Source organism: Fringilla coelebs, assembly GCF_963513975.1.
Source record: "Fringilla coelebs genome assembly, chromosome: Z".
In the NCBI taxonomy this organism is placed as follows: Eukaryota; Metazoa; Chordata; class Aves; order Passeriformes; family Fringillidae; genus Fringilla; species Fringilla coelebs.
This window is the reverse complement of record NC_140031.1, coordinates 26,229,961-26,254,973: the sequence shown is the minus strand read 5'-3', so window position 1 is coordinate 26,254,973 and position 25,013 is coordinate 26,229,961. Positions and strand designations below refer to the sequence as shown.

Here is a 25,013-nt window from a genome sequence, read left to right as displayed (position 1 = left end):
AATTGACTGTGTAAGTTAAGAAAACTGTTCTGTAACTTTTATAGGAAATGTGACTAACACCACCCCCATCTCAATAATCACACAATTGATATTTGGATGAGTAGGGGGGGCACGAGGATCCTATGGCCATAGAAATTTCACACACTCTTTACTTCTCTCTGTTCTTGTTCTGAATCAAACAGCTGCCAGACTCTTTGCTCATATCAGTTTTTAATTTGAAGCTCTAATTAATAAAATCAAAAGATAGGCAGATACTTGGATTTCTTCCAAACACAAATAATATTTATATATTAAATATTTAGAAGGGGCTTTGACTTGCTTCCTAGAAACTATAAGCAGGTAAAATCCATCTACCCCACCACTTCCATGCAATGTGGAAGTTTCTTCCTTTCTTCCTCTGTCAAATCACAGAAATCATCTGTCATGGAGCACAGAGAGGCTGCAAAAATCCAGTGAAGCAACCCCAGATGTACACAAGTCTCAGGTTCTCCCACTCCCATCTGTACTTTAGTATGTCACAGTCTCTTGCCAGTTTATGAGGTGCTGTTGCTGCTTTCTGCTCCCACACTGTGATAGTTAATTTCTGTCTGATAAAACCATTCCCATGGGAGACTTTCCTTCATTCCAGCTGAGCATCTCAGGATATCAATCTAGGCAGCAAGCCTGCATTACTCTTACAAAATTGCAAATAGTTTTTCCGAGTCTTTCCTATTTGTCAAGCAGTGACATGGGACCATGATACTGACATCAGCAAATAGCTGCAAACTTCCCAGATGTTCCTGGGATGGGAGCTCTCACAGTGACTCACACCCTGCCAGTGCCGGTCCCCACCCTGTGTGGTAATCCGTAACATGTTTATCCCGAGGAGCTGAAGAGGGAGGCAGTCACACAAGCATCTCTGGGTGGGCACCTGCAGATGGTGCAGACAACTTGCCTGCCCCTGGAGATCAGTCTCAGGGCCCATGAACCCACACAAGCACTCAAGCAGGGTGTCTGGTAGGATGTAAGTATCCCCACTGGGGTGGGTCAGCAGGAGCTGTGACTCCTGATGTAAAATCCTTCCTAGCTACACAGACACACACTTGGAGCAGCTTCAGTTAAGTCCAGAGAATGTGCTTTGAGCCCGATTAAAGCTGCGCAGTTTTGTCTGACTTTGCATGTGGATAATTGCATTTCTTTTCTACCTGTGTTTAATGTGTTCATGTCTAATGATATATGAGGCTTAGTCTGGCCTGAAGCAAAGTATGTGCTCAGTGTAACCAACTATTAAGCAAGAAACTTCAGTATCTGCTAAAGGGCTCCTTTAATTTCCTTAATGATAAGATTCAATAAACTCCACCTGATCTCTTAATTTAAGGGAAATCTGACAAACAACTAAAATATCAGAGCACATCTTCTGAAGGAGTCTGCAGTAACAGAACCATCTGGATGTTTTATTGACTGTAGCTTTATATGCGCATTTCTGATAGGCAAGGAAGCAAAACTTTAAAAATAAGTTGAATTGCAAGGGGTAATATCAGAACTGAGTGTTACAGATGGAGTGAGACCTGCCTTCTTCCCCTTTTGTGATATATAATAAGTATCCTTCTTTCAAGGAAGCATAGCAGAAAGAATATATGTTAAGAAAATGAGGTTTCTTCAAATTAAGTAGATATTTATCCCTGTGTTTCTAGGCACTGTCACGCACAAGAGCATAGATTACAGCCCTATCTCACAGCCCTATTTTCCTTCTCCATCACTTTCTATCATTTGTTTGTATGCTCACACGCTTGTCAATGTAGAGATTCACAGACGCAGCACGGTGGGAGCTCAGGGGGCAGGGAGAGGAGGAAGGCAGGAAGGAAGGTGGGGTGGGGAAGGAAGAGGCATTGCTGGGGCAGGTAGGGCAGCACCAAGCCTGCCCCAGCCAGGGACACTGTGGGAATGGCTGGCTGCCCTTTCTCTCACACCATGCTCTCAGGCATGTGGACCTCCTTTCAGCCAGACAGGGGAGGTTTTCTAAGTTGGCAAATAGGTCTGTGTCCTGTACTCCCTTTTTAGCCTAATTAATTATTTTAATTGATTAGTACGGCGCCAAGCAGTTTGCTCAGAAGGGACAGCTCTTCTGGTTTTTTGGACTAATTACCAGTCTGGATTTCTGAATGACAATCCAGTGCTAATTAATCTCACAGCAATTCTCACAGAAAGAGACCCTGATAAGAACTTGCCAATTAACATAAAGGGGGGGAAGGGGGGAATTCAACAGTCCTATTTTGTTTTTCTGGCATTCACTTCTCAGTTGAATATCATCATTAAATACAGAGACAGAGTAAGTATGAAAGCCAGTAGGCTGTGAGGCTGCTCCAAACTTGCCCAGACTTTACTAATTCAGGATCTAGATGTTATTTATATGCCCTGTCACTCTTGTTGCTTGACATTGCTTGCTAGAGCTTTTGTAAGCAGGAGTGAGATAAAGTAGGACAGCATGGCAAATGTCTAACCATCCCCACAGGGAACTTTTTGCAGTGTCCCAGTGTTAATCAATACCAGTGGAAGGCTGAAGGGAGCATTTTGGCAGCATGGGTTCCAGTTTTCACTTGATTTGTCAGGGCCAGATGCTCAGCTGGTGATGGTTGCTCCCTTACCTACACCAACTCTGTGAGAACGAGGTGAGTTATGAGTAGTCCTTCAGACAGGCCAGCCAGAGGGCTGTCACACAATGAGATACACAGCAAGCTCTTGGAAAATCCTGGTCTATACCGCAACAGTTGAATGTAATTTTTCTTTTTTCCTCTCTGCACTTGCAGGTCAGAAGATTCTTCACCACAGAAGTGATGTCTTAGAAACTGTAGTCCTCATCAATCCCTCAGATGAAGCAGTTAGTACTGAGGTAAGTAAGAAATACTTTGTTGAACACGTCATGAACGTTCTACTAAGTGGACATGATGAGGGCACTGAGGCAGATGTAGTTGAGGTGATTATGGAGCATCGTCACTGCCTGCCAGCTTAGAGGCTGACAAACTCAAATACTATTTTTCAAAGTCTTAGCAGATGATTAGAGGAGGTCCTGACTGTGAATGAAAGGGTACATTTGGAATAAATAAAATGAAAATGTCACCCATCCCTTGATATTCTCCCTGGTTTCCCAGACTCCTAACAAATTGTCAGAAGCATGGGACAGAAACATGCCTCTGATCCCAGTGTTCCTTTTCTCATGATGCATCAAATTCTCTTCTTGATGGAATTGAGGCAGCTGTGGTTAAGCTTTTCTTTTGCTTTGCCATTGTTTGGTACCTCTAGGTGCCTATTTTACACACGAAGAAAGTGTCTAAACATACCCAGGGACAAGTTTGGGTCTGAGAGAATTACCAGCTATGTGGTGGTGACTCTAGGTTGGTCTATCTGTCTTCAAAAAGCATGTGACATGATTAGTGAACCCTGGACAGTGCCCATAAGAGGACTGCCAATTCCTTATGAACTCAGCAGTCAAAGAACTGATTGGAGAGTGATACCAGGAGACAATGAACTTAGGCTAAAACTTAATCAAGCAAAATGAGTCTATTGCAGTCAGGGGTTGTTCATACTTTCACTTACAGAATTGTTTTGTATGTAATTACAATTGAAGTCTTAAAATTAGAGAGTACCTCTATTCAAAGTGATGCTGAATGGCCTTAGTTGCAGGTTTTTAATCAGTATACTGGATCCATGGGAGAACTTTCTGAGATAAAAGATTCAAACCTGTCCACTGTAGTGATTCACAGGGATCAGGTATATGAGGAGCAAGAGTGGCAGGAACAGGAACTGTGGACAAAGACAAGATTTATTTATTTAGCTAGTGAGAAGGTTGAAATAATAGGGATAATTGCATTGCTGGTCTGTGCTGGGAAGTACTGCCACAGTCCAATTTCTTTTGAGAGATAAAGCAGTTCTGCTGGTGGTCGCTGGTGAAAAAACTATTTTGCTGTCACTTGTTAAATGATGTTGACCACAAACAGAAGAGAGGACTCCAAAGCAAATGAAGTTTCTGAACCTGTAGAAGTTTAAAAGCGATCTTAGTCAGTGGGAACTTACTAAACCACAGTGTGTGAAAATCTCTTACAAGCCACTAGTGGTGCTTGGTAAGGACAAAGGGGTCACTGGATAGCAACTCTATGCATTCATTCTGAGTAAAAAGCCATCAGGTGTGTGCATGTGTGAAGGGGTGGAAGAGACGAGAAACTGCCAAAAGCTGGGAAATGCTATTTCTGTTACTGTTGCTTGTCATTCCTTTGATGGATGACTACATAGAAGAACATGATCTGACACCCATTAATGATTTCTGAACCCTGGGCTTACTCCATTGGCTCTGGAAGATGTTTGGCTATGTTACTGGAAATTTCATCTCACAAAACTGTGGGAGGTGATCTTTGCTTTCATCCTGCCAAACTGGTCCTAGTCAGACAGATGAGATTTAACTTGGCTGGCTGAGCAAGGCTCTGGATAGACACAATTCAGAAAGAGACCATCAAAAAGAGGTGGCAGAATTAAATCAGAGGTTGGAGCAGACATTCTCTGTTCACTATGGCAAGCAGATCTTGATTTCATATATCAGAGATTTCCAGGGTGCATCTGGGGGAAACACAGATATACCATGATGCTCTGACTTCACCAGAAGAGGAACTGGAATCTATTCACACAGAAAAAAAAAAACCACACAAAGAAACAAAAAACAAACCAAAGTAAAATAGCATCATAAAAAAGAAAACCAAGCCAAACAAGCAAAAAAAAAAAAATTAGAAATAAATACAATATACCTGGCTGTTAATAGCCTTACCTGGTGGTAGTCCACACATGATGGTGCCCAAAGCTCCTGTTATGTCCTGTCAAATGCCAAACACCTCCCATAAGAAACAGGCCCAAAGGGAGAGAGATTTTTATTTCCTGAAGAAAACCCCAAGGAACATTTACTTCCTTCTTAGGAAGTCCCCTCTCCATTGCTTTAATGTTCCTGTGACTCTACCATATAATATGTACCATATCATGAGAAACCACTGATCTGCTGATGTGCTGGTCTCTGTTCACACTCCATCTTAATCTCTGTTTTGACTGAGCCTACATCTTGCTGTGCACTTCCTTCAACAAGTTTTGAACTTTAACCAGCAGTTAAACTGAATCATCCCCTTCATTTCTTCTAAAATCAAAGTGGTCTTGAAATCAGGAGACAAATTTCTGGTCATGCTTCAAAAAACTTTATTTGTACCCAGACACAGAATTTTTGTGTCTCTTAAGGTCTTCCATGTGTACATGTTATGATCTGTAATCTGCAAATATTTATTTACTTACTTTCCTGGCATAGTTTGCTAACTCTGCAGAACGTATTTTATTGTCAATTAATAAAATTGAAGGGGAATTTTATGACAGTAAAATATCAGTGATTGACAAGTCAGGAAGTAGTTTTACTGTTGGAAAACCTGATGAGTTTACACAAAAGTTGTCAGGCTGATAAGCACTGCTGGCAGCAACAAAAGAAAACTTAGAAGAGGAAGCCAGTTCTGATACAATTTTAACAGAGTGAAAACAGCAAAGATTTGAGTAAAGCACATCAGACAAATGTTTGCACTTATCTATATTTTTGTCTGAAATAGAAATAGATACATTAAATCCATACATTATATTTCTGAATATGTAATTTTTAAGTGCATTTAGTGGCAGACCAGCATTAGTCCTACATTTAATTAAAGGAACTTTCTGCTGCTCAGTATCAGGGTCATTTATTTAATAAAATAACAGTGAAGACATGGTAGAGTTGGGATCTTCTTTGAGGCATATACTGTCCAGTGTGTGTTTTCTTGCTGTACTGGAAACGTGAGTTGTTCAGCAGAGATTCAAGTTAAGCCTCCCTGGCTCAGCCTCCCAGCATTCACAAGAGTTATTTAGAAAAATTGATTGCTTAACAATCAATATAAACCCCTGGAAAGAATTTCTTGCTAGGAGAGCTGAGTTGATTGTGTCATCTCCATGGAGATGGAGCTTGGGTGCATTATCATGTGGAGCTGTCCCAGATGGACTCTGCTCATTTGCTCAATTAGTTTCATATGTGGATAGCCTTGTTCTGAAATCACTGTTCTGGTTTGATTCAATTCTTCCTTAATAGAGGAATTAGTGCACTTGAAATTCATAGCTTACCATAGACTGAATTAGTATTTCAGTGTTCATTAAGACTTCTGAAGTATTTGCAAAGCATTTACTCAACAATACAGAATCTTACACAGGTTTTGTTTAGTTTTGTTCCTAAATTTAGACTATATGGCTTTCTCTTAGCGTGCACATAAATCTCCCCCTTGGGAGTGATAAGCAAGAACAATTAGTAGGTGTAGTGAGGGTCAAGTAAAGGAACAAACATGTGCTCTTAAATAGTTTACCAAGGTTGTCCTGATACAATTCCATAAAAGTATAGCAAGAACTATACTATGAGTAAGTTTGTTGCTAAAAATAATGATTTCTTCATTCAAGTTGTATTCTGTTCCTCTCCTTGCTGTTTTTTTCACGTCATTAATTTGGTTTATTCTTCGGACCTTCTTTCTAACTTCATCTTGCCCCTCCTTTTTTTCAAGTTTTCCCCTTTCTCATTGTCTTTTGTAAACAGCACTATGACTCCATAATGTTTTGGGAGCTCTGTTCCAGAGACTGGTTGTAAATTAGGAGATATAAAGTATGTGTTCTCAGTGAACTATTGAAACATGTCGTCACTCCCATTATTGATGTATTTCTCTTCTTCACTCTAGGTGCGCTTAATGATCACAGATGCTGCAAGGCACAAGCTCCTTGTTCTCACTGGCCAGTGCTTTGAAAACACAGGAGAGCTCATTCTTCAGTCAGGGTCCTTCTCCTTCCAGAACTTCATTGAGATCTTCACAGATCAAGAGGTATGTTTAGAAAAGTGTCTTCCATGCATTCTTACATGCTGGCAGAGATTCCTAGAAGAGTAAAAGTGTCTGTCTTGTTAGAGGTACCATGGGCAGCCTGGTGCTGCTGCTCTTTACTCTTTTTTATAGGCTTTCTTGCATTTATTTATTTTACTTTAGATTTAATGTAAATTGCCGAACAAAATAATTAAGTATTAATTTGGGAGATTAAATTGCAACTTTCAGAAAGAAAAAATCAAGGGACCCTTAACAATGGAAGGAGATAGTGCTGTGTTTAAAATACACAGGTTGTTAATCTAAGGTGCACATACAAAGTAGTAGAATTGAACTTGACACCAGGTGTTGTCTGTGGCTAATTGGCAAATGGCAATTAATAAGACAGAGGGTGGTTGTTAGAATAACTGTATTTTTTTGCACCCTCTACCTGCTTAACTTTTTTGAAGTAGTGTCTAAAATATGGCCAGTGAATCTGTAAAACTTGTGGTTTTCACACACCAAAACAATAAGCATTAAATATACCAGTATTTACCATCCATTTCATGACTTGTTACTTTGCTCTCTTCCTTAATGTACTGTGTCTGAAAGCTCCCATAGGGCAGGAATCCATAGTAAACAAGCTGTCATACTTAATTTGGCTGCCATGTAAAGTATATATTTAAATAAGCTGTATGGCTGCATCCTTACAAATTTAGTTTCCACTATTAATTAGAAGCATGTCAATAGGCTGAGGTTTGAAAGTTCAGCACTGAAATAGCATAGTTTGCGTGAGCTCTCATTTGACCTTACTGTATCCATTTGCTCTATTCTCAAAGCCTCTTTGTTCAGCAAATGGTTGAGGAAAGAGCTGGATTCCTGCTCCCTGAGACAGTCCTGGCACCTAAAATTCACTGGCACTTGTGAGAGTTACTTTTCTGTGAAATTACAAACTCAAGCTCCTTATGTCTGCCTAATTAGCGACACATAATTACTTTATGACTACCTGCAAACTAGGGGCAAATGCCACCATTACCATTAGGAAACAAAATTATTGCTTGGAAAGTGGGAGGAGGGGGGTGGCCATGAGTTGCAGATGCTGCAGTAGTGGGTGTTCAGGACACACTCCCATGGGCTATGATTAAGGCTCATTTGGCTCATCTCTGTGGCTGGCAGTGTGCTCACCAGCCAGCTGGTGTGGCTCTCAGCAAGTGTTGACTTCCAGCCTATTGTTTCTGAAGCCTCAGGATCTCAGTGTGTCTGCAAGCTTTCACAAAACCAAAGAAAGATCATGTTTGTCATACTGCAGTTCATGTGTGCAACATTTTTTTAAAAATTGAAAAAAAGTAATTAGGAAAAAAGGTCTAGAAAAAGTGGCTATTGGTTTTCTATGTGGTGATGAGATGAAAGAATTACTGTGCTGTCCTGATCCTTGTGGACTTGGCAATCACAGATTTACAGGTGGATGATCTTAATGATCTTAAGGGTCTTGAGGATCTTTGGCAACCTAAACAATTATATGATTCTATTACCATGTAAGGAGGGAGTAAGTGTTTCTGGCCTCTGCCCATTTTTACTTCTCTGGGCCAAACCCGAACTAAGGTCAAGGAATGTGCTTGGAAATAAGTAAATACACTTTGGGAGATACTTGTATAAAGTCTAATTCAGAAATGTCTCTAGCGTGCAGAACTCTCCAGGAAAAGCCTGAAAGCAGGATTTTCAATTTATCCTATGTGGGAAGGTGTGAAATGTCCCATTCCCTTGCTTCTGCAACAACAGCTAAAACATTTAAGTCTTTCTTTGTATCTTTGTGATTCAGGGTAGGAAGTAATAAACGTGTTTTCTCTGAGCAGCCAACTTACTGTTTGTCTTCATTGGCTGTGACACCTTTAAAACTCAAGCATTCATCAACAGACGTCTCTCAATGCTTAAAAAAGGTTTATTCAGGTTTACTGATATATTTCTATATTTCTTTGTTCACACAGTGGTTTTGAATTTGGAGAAGGAGTAGCTACATCTTTGTGTTACTGTCTATCCCCAGTGTCACCATTTGAAATTCAAATCCATTGAATACTTTTTTTCTGAGGCATGACTAAATTTGCTATTCCTAACAGATACAATCTGTGCCTGGAATAAACTTCCTTTAATTTTTCATTAGCCTGGGCTTCCAGTGGCTTAACACTGTCTGCATTATGCATGCCAACTTTAAGGAAAAAAAATTCAGAATTTAGAAGTATGAAGCAGAAATCCAAATATGGTGTAATATAAGCTGGAAAGGACTCACCCCAAACCTTGACACAGTATATTCATTAGCCCAGTATGTTACCATATATTTTTTTTTACCTAGACAGAAAATTGGCCCTTTATGAGAAACAGTCTGTACTCCAGTTTTATTTCCTTATGCATGCAACAGACTTGGATTTATTTATTTAGAGGAAATGATTTTTTATTACATTTGGCCCCTCCTAATAATGTGTTTTCAACCTTGATCAGAGACATATCACAAGCAGTACTCTTGAGAATCTAAATCCATTTCAAAGCTGTCATCCGTGCTGCCCCTCTTTTCTTAATTCTGCAATAAACAATGGTTCCCCAATTGTCCTTATCTTTTTACCTTTTCAGCCTTTTCTCCATTTATTCTTTCTGCTTTGTTTTTTCATTTGCTGTCATTCAGATAGGGTCATATCTGACATACGGGTGGGATTTATTTATACTCCTGTCAAATGGTTTAGGTACTCAGTAACAATGATACAGGAAGGTAGAAAATATTTATTTTGGGCTTTATTTATCTCTTGGTTGGACTGGTATTTTTAAAACAGCCACTGCATCTTTGTTGATGCAGCCACTGCATCTATGTTTGGTAAATGCTAAAAAATAAGTTACGTAACACAAAGAAAAAAGTGAGACTTACACACAGCAAGGCCCAAAGAGATCCAACACAATCGAACATCATTAATCTTTTATATATTAATTTCCTCTGTTGATACAGCTTGTGGTCCAAGAATTCCCAATTATTCAGCTGTAGTTTATCTATATCATCTTTGTGAAAAATGTTCTTAAATCTTGAACTGACAACCGAATCTTTGCAAAGAAGGTTATGGTATTTTTCATTATGATGTGCTGGCACATTTTCCACTGACATTTATATCTGAATTACTTCTATATAGAAGTTTTGTGGTGTCTTTGTTAAGGGCAAATAGAACAGAAATAAGCTACATTTATCTGAATTGTCAGTTAAAAAAGTCAAGTGAAAGTATCTCAGTGGGACTGAGATAAGGTAAAATATGTCATACTTTTTCATGTTTGTCTCCTTATCTTGGACCATCAAATACTGTTTTTTAGTTCAGAACCCTGGAATAAAAAATGGGTCTTCGTACTGTGGCATGGAAATTCGTATTTTCTGTGCCTTTATTGCAACAGTTGGTTTTGGTACTAGAATGTTATGTAAAACTGTCAAAATTAATATAATTACTCTATATTTCAAATTTTGTGGTCCATGAATTTTAACTCAAACTAGTGGCAAGAGCATTTTTAACCCTATTTTTTTTCCTTGATCTTTGACTTGATCCAAGGCTCTGGACCTTGGAATCTCAGAAGTACAAAATTTAGAATCATTTAGATTCATAGAATTGTTAAGGTTGGAAGAGACAAATTCACAGAATTATTTGGGTTGGAAAAGATCTCAAAGATCATCAAGTCCAGCTCTTACCCAACGCTTCCAAATTCAACACTAAATTCTGCCCCCAAGCACCACCACATCTACAGATCTTAAATACCTGCAGGGATGGTGATTCAACCACTTCCCTGGGCAGCCTGGTTTAGTGTTTGACAACCTATTTGGGGAAGAAATTTTCCCTCTTACCCAATCTGAACTTCCTCTGGTGCAATTTGAGACCATTTCTTGTCCTCCTGTCATTCGTAACTTGTGAGAACAGACCAAGACCTCACCTGGCTACACTCTCCTTTCAGGCAATTGCAGAGAGCAATAAGATCCCCCAAGCTTTCTTTTTTCCAGGCTAAACAACCTCAGCTCACTCAGCCACTCCTTGTCAGACTTGTCCTTCAGGCCCTTCACCAACTTTGTTGCCTTTCTCTGGACGTGCTCAAGCTCCTCGTTGTGTTCCTTGGAGAGAAGGGGCTCAAACTTACAGTTATTTCCATTTCTGAAGTATTAACTCATTTCTTAATCATGGAATCACAGAATCATTAGGGTTAGAAGGGACAGCTGGAGATTATCCAGTCCAAGCCCCCTGCCAGGGCAGGGTCACCCAGAGCAGTTCATACAGAAATATGTTCAAGTGGATTTTTAATATCTCCAGACAGGGAGACTTCACAGCCTCCCCAGGCAGCCTGTTCCAGTGCTCTGCCATCCTCAACCAAAGGAATTTCTTCCTCATTTTGAAGTGGAATTTGTGTTTTAGCTTCTGGCCATTGCTCCTTGTCCTGTCCCTGATCACCACTGAAAAGAGTCTGGCACCATCCTCTTGACACCTACCTTTGAGATATTTAATATGTTTTGACAAGAATACCTCTCAGACTTCTCTAGACTAAACGGGCCCAGCTCCCATGTTCTCACCTCCTAAGATAGATATTTCAGTCCATTCATCATCTCTGTGGCTTCTGCTGGACCCTCTGTAGCTCTTTGTCTTGCATGATCTGTGGAGACCAGAATTGAAAGCAGCACTCCATATGTGGTCTCACTAAGGCTGAGTAGAGATCATCTCCCTCAACCTGCTGGCTACACTCTTCCTGATGGAAGGAATGGTGCTGGCTTTTCAGGGATGGTATCCCCTAGGGATACAACTGACCGTCTTGGCCACGGGGATGCTCTGCTGGCAAACAGTCAACTTGTCATCCACCAAGATTCTCAGGTCATTCTCTGCAGAGGTGCTTCCCAGCAATTCAGCCCCCAGCCTGTTACTGGTACTTGGGGTTACACCTCCCCACATGCAGAACCCTGTATTTGCCTTTGTTGAACTTCATTCTCTACACCCAGTTCTCCAGCCTTTAGAGGTCATGCTGAATGGCAGCCCAGCCTCCAGGTGTGTCAGCCAGTCCCCACAGTGTCATCGGCAAACTTGCTCAAGGTGCATTCCATCCCTTCATTCAGGCTGTCGATAAACAGTTTGAGTAAGACTGGATTCTCCTCAGCTGACAAGAACTCTCTGAGCTCGGCCGTTCAGCCAGTCCTTGATCCACCTCGTTGTCCGTTCACCTAACCCACATCACCTGAGCTTTACTTACAAGGAAATGGTGTCCAAAGCCCTGCTGAAGTGGAGGCAGACAACATCCACTGCTCTCCCCTCACTGGCCTGTCCTGCCCTGCCATCATAGAAGGCTGTCAGATTGGTCAGCATGATTTCCCCATGAGGAATCCTTGCTGACTGCTCCTCATGACCTTCTTTTCTTTTATTTACTTGGTGATGACCTCCAGAATGATCTGTTCCATCACCTTTCGAGGAGTGGAAGTGAGGCTGACTGGCCAGTCCTATGTCATGTTTCTTCCCATTTTTGAATAGAGGAGTAACACTGACTTTCCTCCAGTCATCAGTCATCATCCACCTCTCCTTTTCTCCATGATTTTTCAAAGAGTGCCTTAGCAACATCTGCCAGCTACTTCAGCACCTGTGGGTGCATCTCACCAGGACCCATGGATTTATGGATGTTATGCCTGCCCAGCCGATCTCTAATGCAACCCCTTAGAACTTAGAAAACTCTTTCTTTTCTCCAGCTTCCCTTGTTTCCAAGATCTGAGACTGAGGCAAAGAAGGCATTCAGTAACTCCACCTTCTCTAAGTCTTCCATTGGACCAGGAGACCAATCTGTTTATCAGTGACCCACATTTTCCTTATTCTTCCTTTTGTTGCTGATGCACTTGTAGAAGTCCTTCTTGCTGTCCTTGATGGCCCTTACCAGACTCAGTTGTAGGTGGACCTTGACCTTTCTTGTTACATCCCTGCATATTCTAAAAATGGTCCTATAGTTCTTCCATGTGGTCTGTGCCTTTTCCACATCCCATAAATTTCTTCCTTCCATTTGAGATTTACTAGAAGCTCCCTGCTTATCTATGCAGGTCTCCAGACCCCTTCGGCTGATTTGTTGCTCATGGGAATACATTGGTCTTGAGCTTAAAGGAAGGATGCTTGAATACTGACCACCTCTCTTGGACCCCCATATTTTCAAGAACCCTAAACCATGGAATTCTTCCGAGTAGTCTTTGATGAGGTCTAAGTTCAGGATTCTAGTCCTGCTTCCTGCTTTGCTTCCTCACAAGATTCTGAATTCCACCATCTCATGATCATTGTTTTGAAAAACTCTCCTGCAGCCAATCTTGATAAATCTGGAAGCTTTCCAGCAGCTAGCCCACAGAAAATCCTGCACAAACAGTGGTGTGGTAGAATATATCCCGAGAGAAGCAGAAAGGATGGCAACTGCCCCTGGGAGGATGCTGGCCTCCTCTGTGCTGCAGTTGCCCTCTGCCTGTTTGTCCTTTAGGTACTTGGCTGTCTCTTCTGGATGGACTGGACCAGCTGGGAGACTCATGAGCCTGTATGTCATGGTAGACATACAGTGGCAGCTCAGGCTGCATTATCCCCACTGTCCTCGTACCCTCTCAGCATAATAGTTAGGACAATCCTTTCATAAAGTAAGGAGGAGAGAAGTGGGAGCCTTATATCCTGTTGTCCTTTGGGCAGTACTGACCAGAAAAACGGTCCTCCTTTGTATTTTAAAAAATAAGGCAATAAAATAAAATACAAGCTTACTTTAGCATCTAGAATGGGGATTCACCAGTGCAGAACTAAATGAAAAAATTCTTATCTATCTGATCAGGAAATATGTGTTGACATTAATTGTCATTAAAAAATGAATTTGTGTGCATCTTCTTGTGTTTTTGTTTTATAACCCTAGATTGGTGAATTGTTGAGCACCACACACCCTGCCAACAAAGCCAGCCTAACTCTTTTCTGCCCTGAGGAAGGGGACTGGAAAAATTCCAATCTTGACAGACACAACCTTCAAGACTTCATTAACATTAAACTCAACTCAGCTTCCATATTACCTGAGATGGAAGGACTCTCTGAATTCACAGAGTATCTGTCAGAATCAGTAGAAGTGCCATCACCTTTTGACATTTTGGAACCCCCAACCTCAGGAGGTTTCTTGAAGCTCTCCAAACCCTGCTGTTACATTTTCCCAGGGGGAAGAGGGGATTCTGCATTGTTCGCAGTGAATGGATTCAATATGCTTATCAATGGAGGATCTGAAAGAAAATCTTGTTTTTGGAAACTTATCCGGCACTTGGACAGGGTAGATTCTATTCTGCTCACTCACATTGGAGATGACAATCTGCCAGGAATCAATAGCATGCTTCAGCGAAAGATAGCTGAACTAGAAGAGGAGCAGTCTCAAGGGTCTACTACCAACAGTGACTGGATGAAAAATCTGATCTCACCTGATTTAGGAGTTGTGTTCCTTAATGTACCTGAGAACCTGAAGAACCTGGATCCTAATTTTAGAGTAAAAAGGAGTGTAGAAGAAGCTTGTTTTACTCTTCAGTATTTAAATAAGTTGTCTATGAAACCAGAACCTCTTTTCAGAAATACAGGAAATACCATTGACCCTATCATTTTATTTCAGAAAATGGGAGTTGGCAAACTTGAGATGTATGTGCTTAATCCTGTCAAAAATAGCAAAGAGATGCAATATTTTATGCAGCAGTGGAGTGGTACTAACAAAGATAAAGCTGAATTCCTGCTACCAAATGGCCAAGAGCTAGATATTCCATTATCCTATTTCACCTCCGTCTCATCCCTCATTGTGTGGCATCCAGCTAATCCTGCAGAAAAAATAATCCGAGTTCTCTTTCCTGGAAACAGCACCCAGTATAATATTCTAGAGGGACTAGAAAAACTCAAACACTTAGACTTCCTTAAACAACCAATGGTTACACAAAAAGACCTAATTGGAAACATTGCTAGTCCAGCTGTGAAACAAGCAAAATTGAAGCAACGAACAGATAGCAAGGAGAGTCTGAAGCCTGCTGCAAAGACACCACCAAATAAGCCTGTCAGAAAGGAATCTAAAGAAGAAACACCAGAGCCTGTGAAGCCTAGTCCAGTACCAGAAAAGCCTCAGAAGCTGGAAAGCAAAGAAAAAGTTCCAGTTAAAAAAGAAAAACCACCAAAAGTAGAGACCAAACCAGTAGTGGTGGAAAAAGACATAGCAAGTAAGGAAGAACAACTAGTGAAATCTGAAATGCCTGAAAAACAAAGTACAGATGTAAAACCGAAAATGTCAAAGGAGAAGACAGTGAAAAAGGAAGTCAAAGCAAAACCTGAAGAAAAGAAGGAGGACAAAGAAAAACCAAAGAAAGAGGTTTCTAAAAGAGAAGAGAAAACACCCGTCAAAAAAGAGGAAAAACCAAAAAAAGAGGAGATCAAGAAAGAAGTTAAGAAAGAGGTGAAAAAGGAAGACAAGAAGGAAGCTAAGAAGGAAATAAAGAAAGAAGCTTCAACAAAAGAAGCTAAAAAAGAAGCTAAAAAAGAAGAGAAGAAGGAAATCAAGAAGGAAGACAAAGAAGCCAAAAAGGACATCAAGAAGGTTCCTAAAGAAACAAAGAAGACAGCTACTCCTTCAAATGAAGCCAAAAAGCCAGCAGCAAAGCCTAAACCACAAAAGAAGGAGGAACCAGCTAAAAAAGAAGCAACACCTGCTGGAAAACCAAAGGAAAAAGGAAAAGTTAAAAGTGTGAAGAAGGACCTCAAAGTCAGTGGAGCACAAGCTGCCCTTGCAGCAGTTGGAGCTGCCACTGTAGCAGCTGCAGAAATTGCAGCTGGTGGAAAGGAGCTTGAAGCAGAGAGATCCCTTATGTCTTCACCAGAGGATTTAACAAAGGATTTTGAGGAATTAAAAGCTGAAGAAGTAGAAACAATAAAAGAAACAAAATCTCAAGTTGCACTTATAAAGGATGATCTGAAACTCACTGGCACAGTACAAAAAGACGCTTTTGAAGTACAAAAAGAAAAATTGGATAATGAAGGACCTGCTGAGTCATCCGATGAAGGCATAACTACCACAGAGGCTGAGGGTGAGTGTGAGCAGACACCTGAAGAATTGGAACCCGTGGAAAAACACAAGGTTGATGACAATGAAAAGTTTGAAGATGAGGGAACTGGCTTGGAAGAATCATCTGAAGCAGATTATGAAGAAAAGGCAGAGACAGAAGAAGCTGAAGAGCGAGATGAAAATGAAGTAGAAAAAACACAACTGGATGCTACAAAACCATATGTGGAAGAATCAAGAAAAATTCCAGAAAAACTAATGACTCAAGTAGATACTAACATTAAAGATGAAAATTATATTGAAAAGGCAGATTATGAGACATCCGATGAACGAGCTGAAGAAGACAGGGAAGAAGCAATAGAAAAGGCAGAAACTGAAGAGACAGAAGAAGATGAGGAAGACAAAGCAGAAGACATCAGAGATGAAGAAGAAACTGAAAAAACAGAAGCTGAAGAAGATTATGTGATGGCTGTGGTAGACAAAGCTGCAGAATCTGGTGAAGCCGAGGATAAGTATGGCTTACTCATAATTACACCAACTAAACGCTCAGAGTCTCAGTCTCCCGTGATTGAACCAGCTTCTTCTATCCATGATGAGACACTGCCTGGTGGTTCAGAAAGTGAAGCCACTGTTTCTGATGAAGAAAATAGAGAAGATCAACCTGAGGAATTCACTGCTACTTCAGGTTACACACAGTCCACCATTGAAATATCCAGTGAACCAACTCCAATGGATGAAATGTCAACACCCCGAGATGTCATGAGTGATGAAACTAACAATGAGGAAAGCGAGTCACCCTCTCAGGAGTATGTGAACATTACCAAGTATGAGACATCACTGTACTCCCAAGAGTTCAGCAGAGCTAAACTTTCTCCACTTCCAGATGCTTTTAATGGGTTATCGGAAGGATCCAAAACAGAAGCCACAGAAGGAAAGGATTATAATGCCTCAGCTTCCACCATCTCACCACCCTCTTCATTAGAAGAAGACAAATTCTGCAAATCTGCATTCCAAGATGTATACCGGCAAAGAGAAAGTGAAATCCAAGGCACTGACAAATTAGAAATCAGAGAGCCCTATCAAGAAGATGGTGGAAAACATAGTCCAGCCAAGAGTCCAGCTGACAGTTTGTCCCCTCCATCGCCTGTTGCCAAAACACCACTGAGCGAACGTAGTGTGAACTTTTCGCTCACTCCCAATGAGATCAAAGTTCCTTCTGAGTCTGTCCCCACTGCTAAATTGCCTGATGTACACCAAGAAGTTGCTGAAGAGCACTGCACAAGCCCTGAAGATAAAACATTAGAAGTAGCATCTCCGTCACAGTCTGCTGCTGGTAGTGCTGGCCACACACCTTATTATCAGTCTCCCACTGATGAAAAGTCCAGTCAGCTTCCCTCTGAAACCAGTGAAAAGTCAACAGAAGCTCCTGTTAGCTTTGAGTTCAGTGAAGTCAAAGATGAGTCTGCGAAATGCAGAATAAGCCCTATGGATGAGCCCGTGCCAGATTCAGAATCTCCCATTGAGAAGGTTCTCTCGCCTCTGCGGAGCCCTCCACTGATAGGTTCAGAGACCACTTATGATACATTTTTGAGCGCTGATTTAAAGTCTCCTGCCAGAGATTATGGAAGTCCTTCTGAGGGGAAACCTGAAAAAGAAAAATCACCTGTTCAGATGAGCCCAGCTTCTGAAGCAAGCTCTGTGGGCGTCTTCCAAGAAAAACAAGATGAAAAAAGCATGGAATTTATGGTAATTAAGGAAGGCTTCAGCCTGGAAAGGAAAATGGAGGATACAGAACCCAGCAGCTCCCAGTCTTCACTGGTTTTAGATGAACGGAAGTTAGCAGGTGATCTGTCACCAACTCAAATAGATATCAGTCAGTTTGGTTCTTTAAAAGAAGATACCAAAATGTCAATTTCTGAAGGCACTGTCTCTGACAAGTCTGCAACTCCCGTTGATGAGGTTGTTGCAGAAGACACCTATTCTCATATAGAAGGAGTAGCTTCAGTCTCTACAGCATCTGTTGCCACTAGTTCATTTCCAGAACCAACTACTGATGATGTGTCTCCTTCTTTGCATGCTGAGGTTGGTTCTCCCCACTCTACTGAAGTTGATGATTCCCTTTCAGTGTCAGTTGTACAAACACCAACAACTTTTCAGGAAACAGAAATGTCTCCATCTAAAGAAGAGTGCCCAAGGCCTATGTCAATTTCTCCACCAGATTTCTCGCCTAAAACTGCAAAATCAAGAACACCCGTGCTTGATCACAGATCTTCTGAGCAGTCAGCTATGTCAGTAGAATATGGTCGGGAGTCACCTGAGCAGTCTTTAGCAATGGATTTTAGTAGGCAGTCTCCAGAATATCCTGCTGTAGGCACTAGCGTACACCATATATCTGAAAACGGACCAACAGAAGTAGATTATAGCCCTTCAGATACACAGGAGTCTCCTTTTGCACAGAAGATTTCACCTGTGGAACAGTCATCTTACTCTCAAGAGAAAGATATTTCCGAAATTATTTCTGTTTCTCAAATTGAAGCTTCATCCTCAACTTCATCAGCTCATACACCTTCCCAGGTAGCTTCACCACTGCCAGAGGAAACTTTTTCAGGTGGTGTTCCACCCAGAGAGATGTCACTGCATTCTTCTTTTACCTCAGAAAAGGTGCAGAGCCTAGGAGAAAAGCTGTCACCAAAATCTGACCTGTCTCCACTAACTCCAAGGGAATCTTCTCCCCTGTATTCTCCTACTTTTCCAGACTCACCTCCTGCAATCACAGAAGCAGTGTCAGCTAGTCACACACCTTTGTTGTCACAGAGTGTGTCTTCTGTCAAAGCTTTTGGTTATCAGGAGCCCCTATCAAAGCACAGTCCAGAACCTTTACTCAGCCCAGATAAAGAAGATTCAGAGAAAAGCAGCAGGTCACCAGAAGAACTTAGTTATTCATATGAGGACAGAGAGAAAAGTACAAGATCACCAGAGAATATCAGCTATTCCTATAACACAGTCGGAAAATCTACTAGATCACCTCAAGCCATGGATTATTCCTATGAGACAAGCAGAAAAACTACTAGGTCTCCTGAGACCACAGATTATTCCTATGAGATAACCAGGAACACTACTAGGTCACCCGAGGGTACAGACTATTCATATGAGATAATTGCAAAAAATATGAGGTCATCTGAGGTCACAGATTATTCTTATCAGATAACAGGGAAAACCACCAGGTCACCAGAGGCCACAGATTATTCCTATGAGACAGCTGGGAAAACCACCAAATCACCTGAAGCCACAGATTATTCCTATGAGTTAACTGGGAAAGCTACCAGATCACCCGATACTATGGATTATTCCTATGAGACAACAAGGAAAACTTCTAAGTCACCAGAAGCCGTTGGCTACTGCTATGAGACAACTGGGAGAACCACCAGGTCATCAGAGGCCATGGATTACTCTTATGAGACAACTGGGAAAGCCTCCAGTTCACCTGAAGCCGCAGATTACTCGTTTGAGACAACTGGGAGAGCTACCCCTGGGAGGTCACCTGAAGCTACCAGCTATTCCTATGAAGCAAGTGCACATTTTACTCCAAGTAAATCATTAGCAGAATCCCGTCAAGATGTTGATTTATGCCTTGTGTCCTCTTGCGAATATAAACATCCCAAAACTGAGCTTTCACCTTCATTTATCAACCCAAATCCCCTTGAGTGGTTTGCAAGTGAAGAACAGTCTCAAGATCAAGAGAAGCCACTAACTCAGTCTGGGGGAGCTCAGCCTCCTTCTGGGGGAAAGCAGCAAGGGCGGCAGTGTGATGAAACTCCTCCCACATCTGTGAGCGAGTCTGCCCCATCTCAGACCGACTCGGACGTTCCCCCGGAGACTGAGGAATGCCCTTCCATCACTGCAGATGCTAACATTGACTCAGAAGATGAGTCGGAAACCATTCCAACGGACAAGACAATTACGTACAAACACATTGACCCACCGCCTGTCCCAATGCAGGATCGCAGCCCTTCCCCCAGGCACCCTGATGTTACCATGGTTGACCCAGAGGCGCTGCCAGTTGAACAGAATTTAGGTAAACCTTTGAAGAAGGACCTCAAAGAAAAGACAAAGACAAAAAAACAAGGTACCAAGACCAAGTCATCTTCTCCTGTTAAAAAAAGCGATGGTAAATCAAAACAAGTGGCTTCACCAAAGCCAGCTACTAAAGAATCTTTAGACAAAATTTCCAGAACAGCTTCTCCAAAAAAGAAGGAATCTGTGGAGAAGGCAACCAAAAATATCTCTAATCCAGAGGTAAAGTCTCGAGTGGAAGAGAAAGACAAGGATACCAAGAATGCAGCAAATACAACAACATCCAAGTCGGCAAAGACTGCAACCACAGGTAAAGACAAATAGCAATGCCCCTGTGTTCTGATTTCCTTGTTGACGTGTAGTTAGTTTGCTATTATAAACTTCCATATTATATATGAAAGTGTGGTTTGTGGCAAATCCTCAAAGAAAGTTCAGGTTTTAAGTACAAATCCAGCATGTAAATACCACACTTAAATGCATGAAAGTCACTAGAAGTTTTACTTCTATAATCTGAGAAAAATTGATGTCAGTTTGCCCAGAGAGTACATAAAATAGAAAGAATTTATTACAAGATCTCTAAACAATTAACCACTGAATAGAACTGCAAGTACCACTTTTGTAGGTGAAATAAAATCAATAGCAAGGTGAACCCTTTTATTCATTGTGAGAAATAAGTAGATGCAATTCTCTTTAACATAAATTAATGCAATTTAATATTGTGGGAGGCAAAGTCACTATCTCTCTTTGGATGCTCTTATTACTTTGCTGGATTGACTTTAAAAGCAGCATTTAAAAAAATTTAACATTAGTAAAAGCATTTTGAGTGAAGTAAGCATGTACATCACATAATCCAGTCTTACACCATCGCTGATGACTAAACATACAGGAAGTTAATGTAATTTTGAATGTCTGTTATACATTCTAAGTAGCAAAAAATTGTGAATTAGATTACTGAAGGAGGAGGTATTGTGCTAATCGGCTGTTTCCAGCAGATCTTGTTAGGGAGTATTTGGTGGATACTTTGATTTTTCTGCTGGGAGGACTCATGTTCTGTTGAAGCTTCTTTACAAGCAGCAGTTCTAGGATTCAGCACAAACAAATCAGCATTCAACTGTCCTTTAGCTTCCCCATTTTTGGTAGTCCACTGTTCCTTTCTCGCCCCATCATTTGCATCTCTGTTAGAAGATACATTTCAAAGCAGCGATGTAGTTATTCATGCTGTGAATTTCTGCAGCACTTCAGCTCTATATTAAATTCATTAGGCATACTTCTCAGGTATGTGCTGGAATAATTTTTAATTACATAAAATTGTAAAAATACAGCAACAATTATCTTAATCAGTGTTGGTATGTACAATTTAAAATGACATCAGAGATTTTTTTTTTTATCGTCAAAGATGATAAAATATTTTATAACACAACCATTAGCAACACCTCTCTAAATCAGGAAATCGTATCACTTCATTTGGCATTTTGCCCCGTGGTGACCATCAGAACATGCTAGACAACTGTAAGGGAGTTTCCTGGCCTTACACTGTTTGACCCTAAATTGATCATATTACTCAGATAATTGTTTACCAAGCCTCATCAACATGACAAAGCTAATAAACCAGAAACATTGATCATCTGGGTAAAATTACTGACTGAAGCCCCATTTTTAGTTTACACCATGATTTTAGAGCAAAAGATGCGATTTTTGTGTAATAATTTTAACGTGTTTACATGTTGCACTTCATTTTGACTGAAGCTCTTCTTAGAACAAGTATTGTATATACTAAGTACAGCAGCAAAGAAACGCTTCCCCCTACTTTTTGCTCTAAGTAGCTAATTTGTGTATGCAAATAAGCATACAGCAGGCAGACAAATACTTGACTCTGTTCCCTGAATTGCTTTGCAACTTCCTCCTTCCAAGTTCCTCTTTGTGCTCACATGCATTAGCTTCCTGATGCATCTGTAAGGCAGCCTGAGGACATCAATTGCTATCATGTCTTGCTGTGTACCTCAGATTTCAGGACAGCTTCAAATTTTCATGGCCTCCTGTGTGATACTAGATTTTATAATCAGTTATATCCTAGACTTTCAAAAAGCTGCACTTCTTCATCAGGAAAATAATAGCACCATTTACTGAATGGTAATTCTGTAATCACAGCCCTGCATAGTAATTGTTGGATAATAGTAGTATATTACTGGGAAAGGTTCAGCCAAATTTTTGTTATATGGTAGTGATTTTTTTATTGTATTATATAGTTCCAGTTTTCCAGGTTTTTCCTCCCATTAAAATCATAATTTGGGTACAACAAAGCTGTAACATGTCATTATATGTAGGAGGGTAATTCCATAATTGGTCACATCTCACCTCAGTGGTTCTAACAGTAATTAATAAATGCATGCTTTTAACCAGCCTGTGATATATTCTTTTGCTGTTTGGTTTCCAAAGGACCTGGGAATACTAAGGTGGCAAAATCTACAGCAGTGCCTCCGGGACCTCCAGTGTATTTGGATCTGGTGTACATTCCCAACCACAGCAACAGCAAGAATGTTGATGTGGAGTTTTTCAAGAGGGTGCGTTCATCCTACTATGTGGTGAGCGGGAATGATGCCGCGGCCGAGGAGCCAAGCAGGGCTGTTCTGGACTCCCTGCTGGAGGGCAAGGCGCAGTGGGAGAGTAACATGCAGGTAGGCTCTTCATTTCTATCTCAACCCGGATCTAACCTTTCTCTGCTGTGAGAAACTAGACCATCTCTGGCACGGATGGTGGCTGCCAGAGAATGGGGCCCTGGCTTGGTTTGAAAGACAGGTGTCTGCCAAGGAAGGCAGGAACCCCCTTTGGAATGGAGAATATGATGAGAGGAAAGAGGACCTGCTTTTACCCAGACCAATTCACCCAGTATCTCTGTCCTTCCCAGACAAACCCCCAGGTAAAAAGAGTAGCAAGCTGCACTCTTCCCCTGAGGTGTGGCAACTTCCTTTGCCTCTCTTAAGTACTCCATCTATCTCCTACCAACACAGGTAGGAGCAAATTCCTGGAGAAAAAGAAACAAAAGGAAGAATCCTAAACCCCAGCATGCCCCCAGGCTGGGTACACAGAGCTGCACTGCTCTCCCTTCTGACCAGTTCCTGGGTTTTAAAACAGTTGAGTACTGGTTTATAGAGCCAGCTTGGCCGTCTCATAATTTTACTACACCACATATATGATCTGAGTTTGGCATTGTTGCAGTTTTAAGTAGGGAAGAAATGATTCACACTTTTTAGAGAAATTACATGCAGTTGGAAACTTCATGTGCTTTTCCATTATGATGAATAAGTGAAAAAAAATTTTTCTATAATCTGAAGAGTTATCAGGGCAGATTACAACCTTATCCTTCTCTTGAAAGCTGTATCTCAGCACTGTGAGAAACGAGCTCACTCCCACATTTTTAAAAATTATAAAGGATAAAAGGGACAGTAAACAGTGATGGGTGCATAGCTGTAGCTAGAGGCACACTGGCTAATCACAGCAAGTCTTCTTATATACTTTTCCATTGCATTAGTCAAATACATATTCATAAAGATTAAATTCATATATATTCAAGTACATATTCATTAAGATTTCTTTAAACTTGTTTACATGTTCCGGGTATTCTTCAGCTTGGTTCAACCCCTGACCCATCTTTTTAGACTACATGCAGTAATCATGGATGTGATTTTGAGAGTCATGTCTTACTTCTGTGGTTTCAGCAGGCGATAATGATAGTTGAAGAGTCAATGGCAGGGGTCTTTACATCTGTTCCTCCAATGTTATCTGACCATGCAGACCGTTTTAGCTATTTCCACAAGTATTTTAAATCAACATCAGCTATTTCACAAATTCATCTATTATTCTCACTTCTGTCAGTTAGTCACAAAAACAAAGACATTAGTTATTATCCCACACCTACAGTTACTTCTGCAAAATTTAACACATAGCATCCACTTTAATATTTTGCAAAAGCCTAAACTCTAATTTATGTTTATCACTAAAATATACAAGTTACTAAAATATTCAAGTTACACAGGGACCAAGGCACTGGCCACAAAAAGCTGACAAATTATACTATATTAAATGCACTTAAAAGTGATTACAAATTGTACTATATCAAAATCGTGGTGATTAATAATAATTTGCAAAAGCCAACACATAATAGCGAAAGCCAAGAACTACATAGTTATTTATAACAGCACCTTGCAAAACCAACATTTTATTTTTATAAACCTTATTTGCAGTCATTCTACCTTACCTACATTTTGATTTCTTTTTATTCATCCATTTATTCAAGTATTTATTGCATAAAAATTCACTCTTTCCAAAAGGGAAACATACTTGTTGGCTGGGGCTTCTTGAAAGGACATTTTACATATCAACTGTTTCTGTGGTCCATTCAATAGGACTTTTATTTTATGTTGCAGGTGACTTTAATCCCAACCCATGACTCAGAAGTGATGAGGGAATGGTATCAAGAGACCCACGAGAAACAGCAGGATCTCAACATCATGGTTTTGGCAAGCAGTAGCACTGTTGTTATGCAAGATGAATCTTTTCCTGCATGCAAGATTGAACTGTAAGAACAAGACCGTGCATCACAAGATTAAACTTTGTTTCCAGAAATTCTTCAGTTTGAAAACACCTTTCCTGAAAATTCAAGTCATCTATTTCAACTGCTGAACTATATACCTGCCAAATGCTATACTGTGTCACAGTGATGCAAGTCACTAATATTTTTGAGTCTTTGTTGGTTGCTAAGGGAAATAACAGTCTTCCCATAATAGAGTAAAAATTACTGCGAAAATACAGATCCAGTTTCCTCTCCACTGAACGTTTTGAAACCATGCACTAGCAACCCCAATTGACTTTTGCCAGGTAGAGGCATTTGCCCTCTAAAGAAACACAAAGAAAGAAAGAGAGAGGGGGGTAGGAGGAGAAAGTAGTAAATTATTAGGTCTGCATTAGTCTCATGGCAATAGATGTATCGCTTACTACAGTCTGCTTATGTTCTCACATGAG

The 25,013-nt window shown here is 40.7% G+C and overlaps 1 protein-coding gene across 4 annotated transcripts in view; it reads left to right on the top strand.

The window, feature by feature from the left end:
• Positions 1–24,574, top strand: part of MAP1B (microtubule associated protein 1B) — a gene marked incomplete at both ends in the record, with an annotated part of 66,765 nt that extends 42,191 nt beyond the window's left edge. Inside the window, 7 exons of one of the 4 annotated variants that reach the window (XM_084225343.1) lie at positions 2,787–2,869; positions 6,744–6,884; positions 13,767–19,042; positions 19,145–19,297; positions 19,457–20,304; positions 22,431–22,669; positions 24,419–24,574. In XM_084225343.1, coding sequence (XP_084081469.1) covers positions 2,787–2,869; positions 6,744–6,884; positions 13,767–19,042; positions 19,145–19,297; positions 19,457–20,304; positions 22,431–22,669; positions 24,419–24,574 — 6,896 coding nt within the window. Of the gene's footprint in view, positions 1–2,786; positions 2,870–6,743; positions 6,885–13,766; positions 20,305–22,430; positions 22,670–24,418 lie in introns of all 4 variants that reach the window. The other 3 variants (XM_084225344.1, XM_084225342.1, XM_084225341.1) reach the window with 3 other exon arrangements.
• Positions 24,575–25,013: the final 439 nt, after the last annotated feature.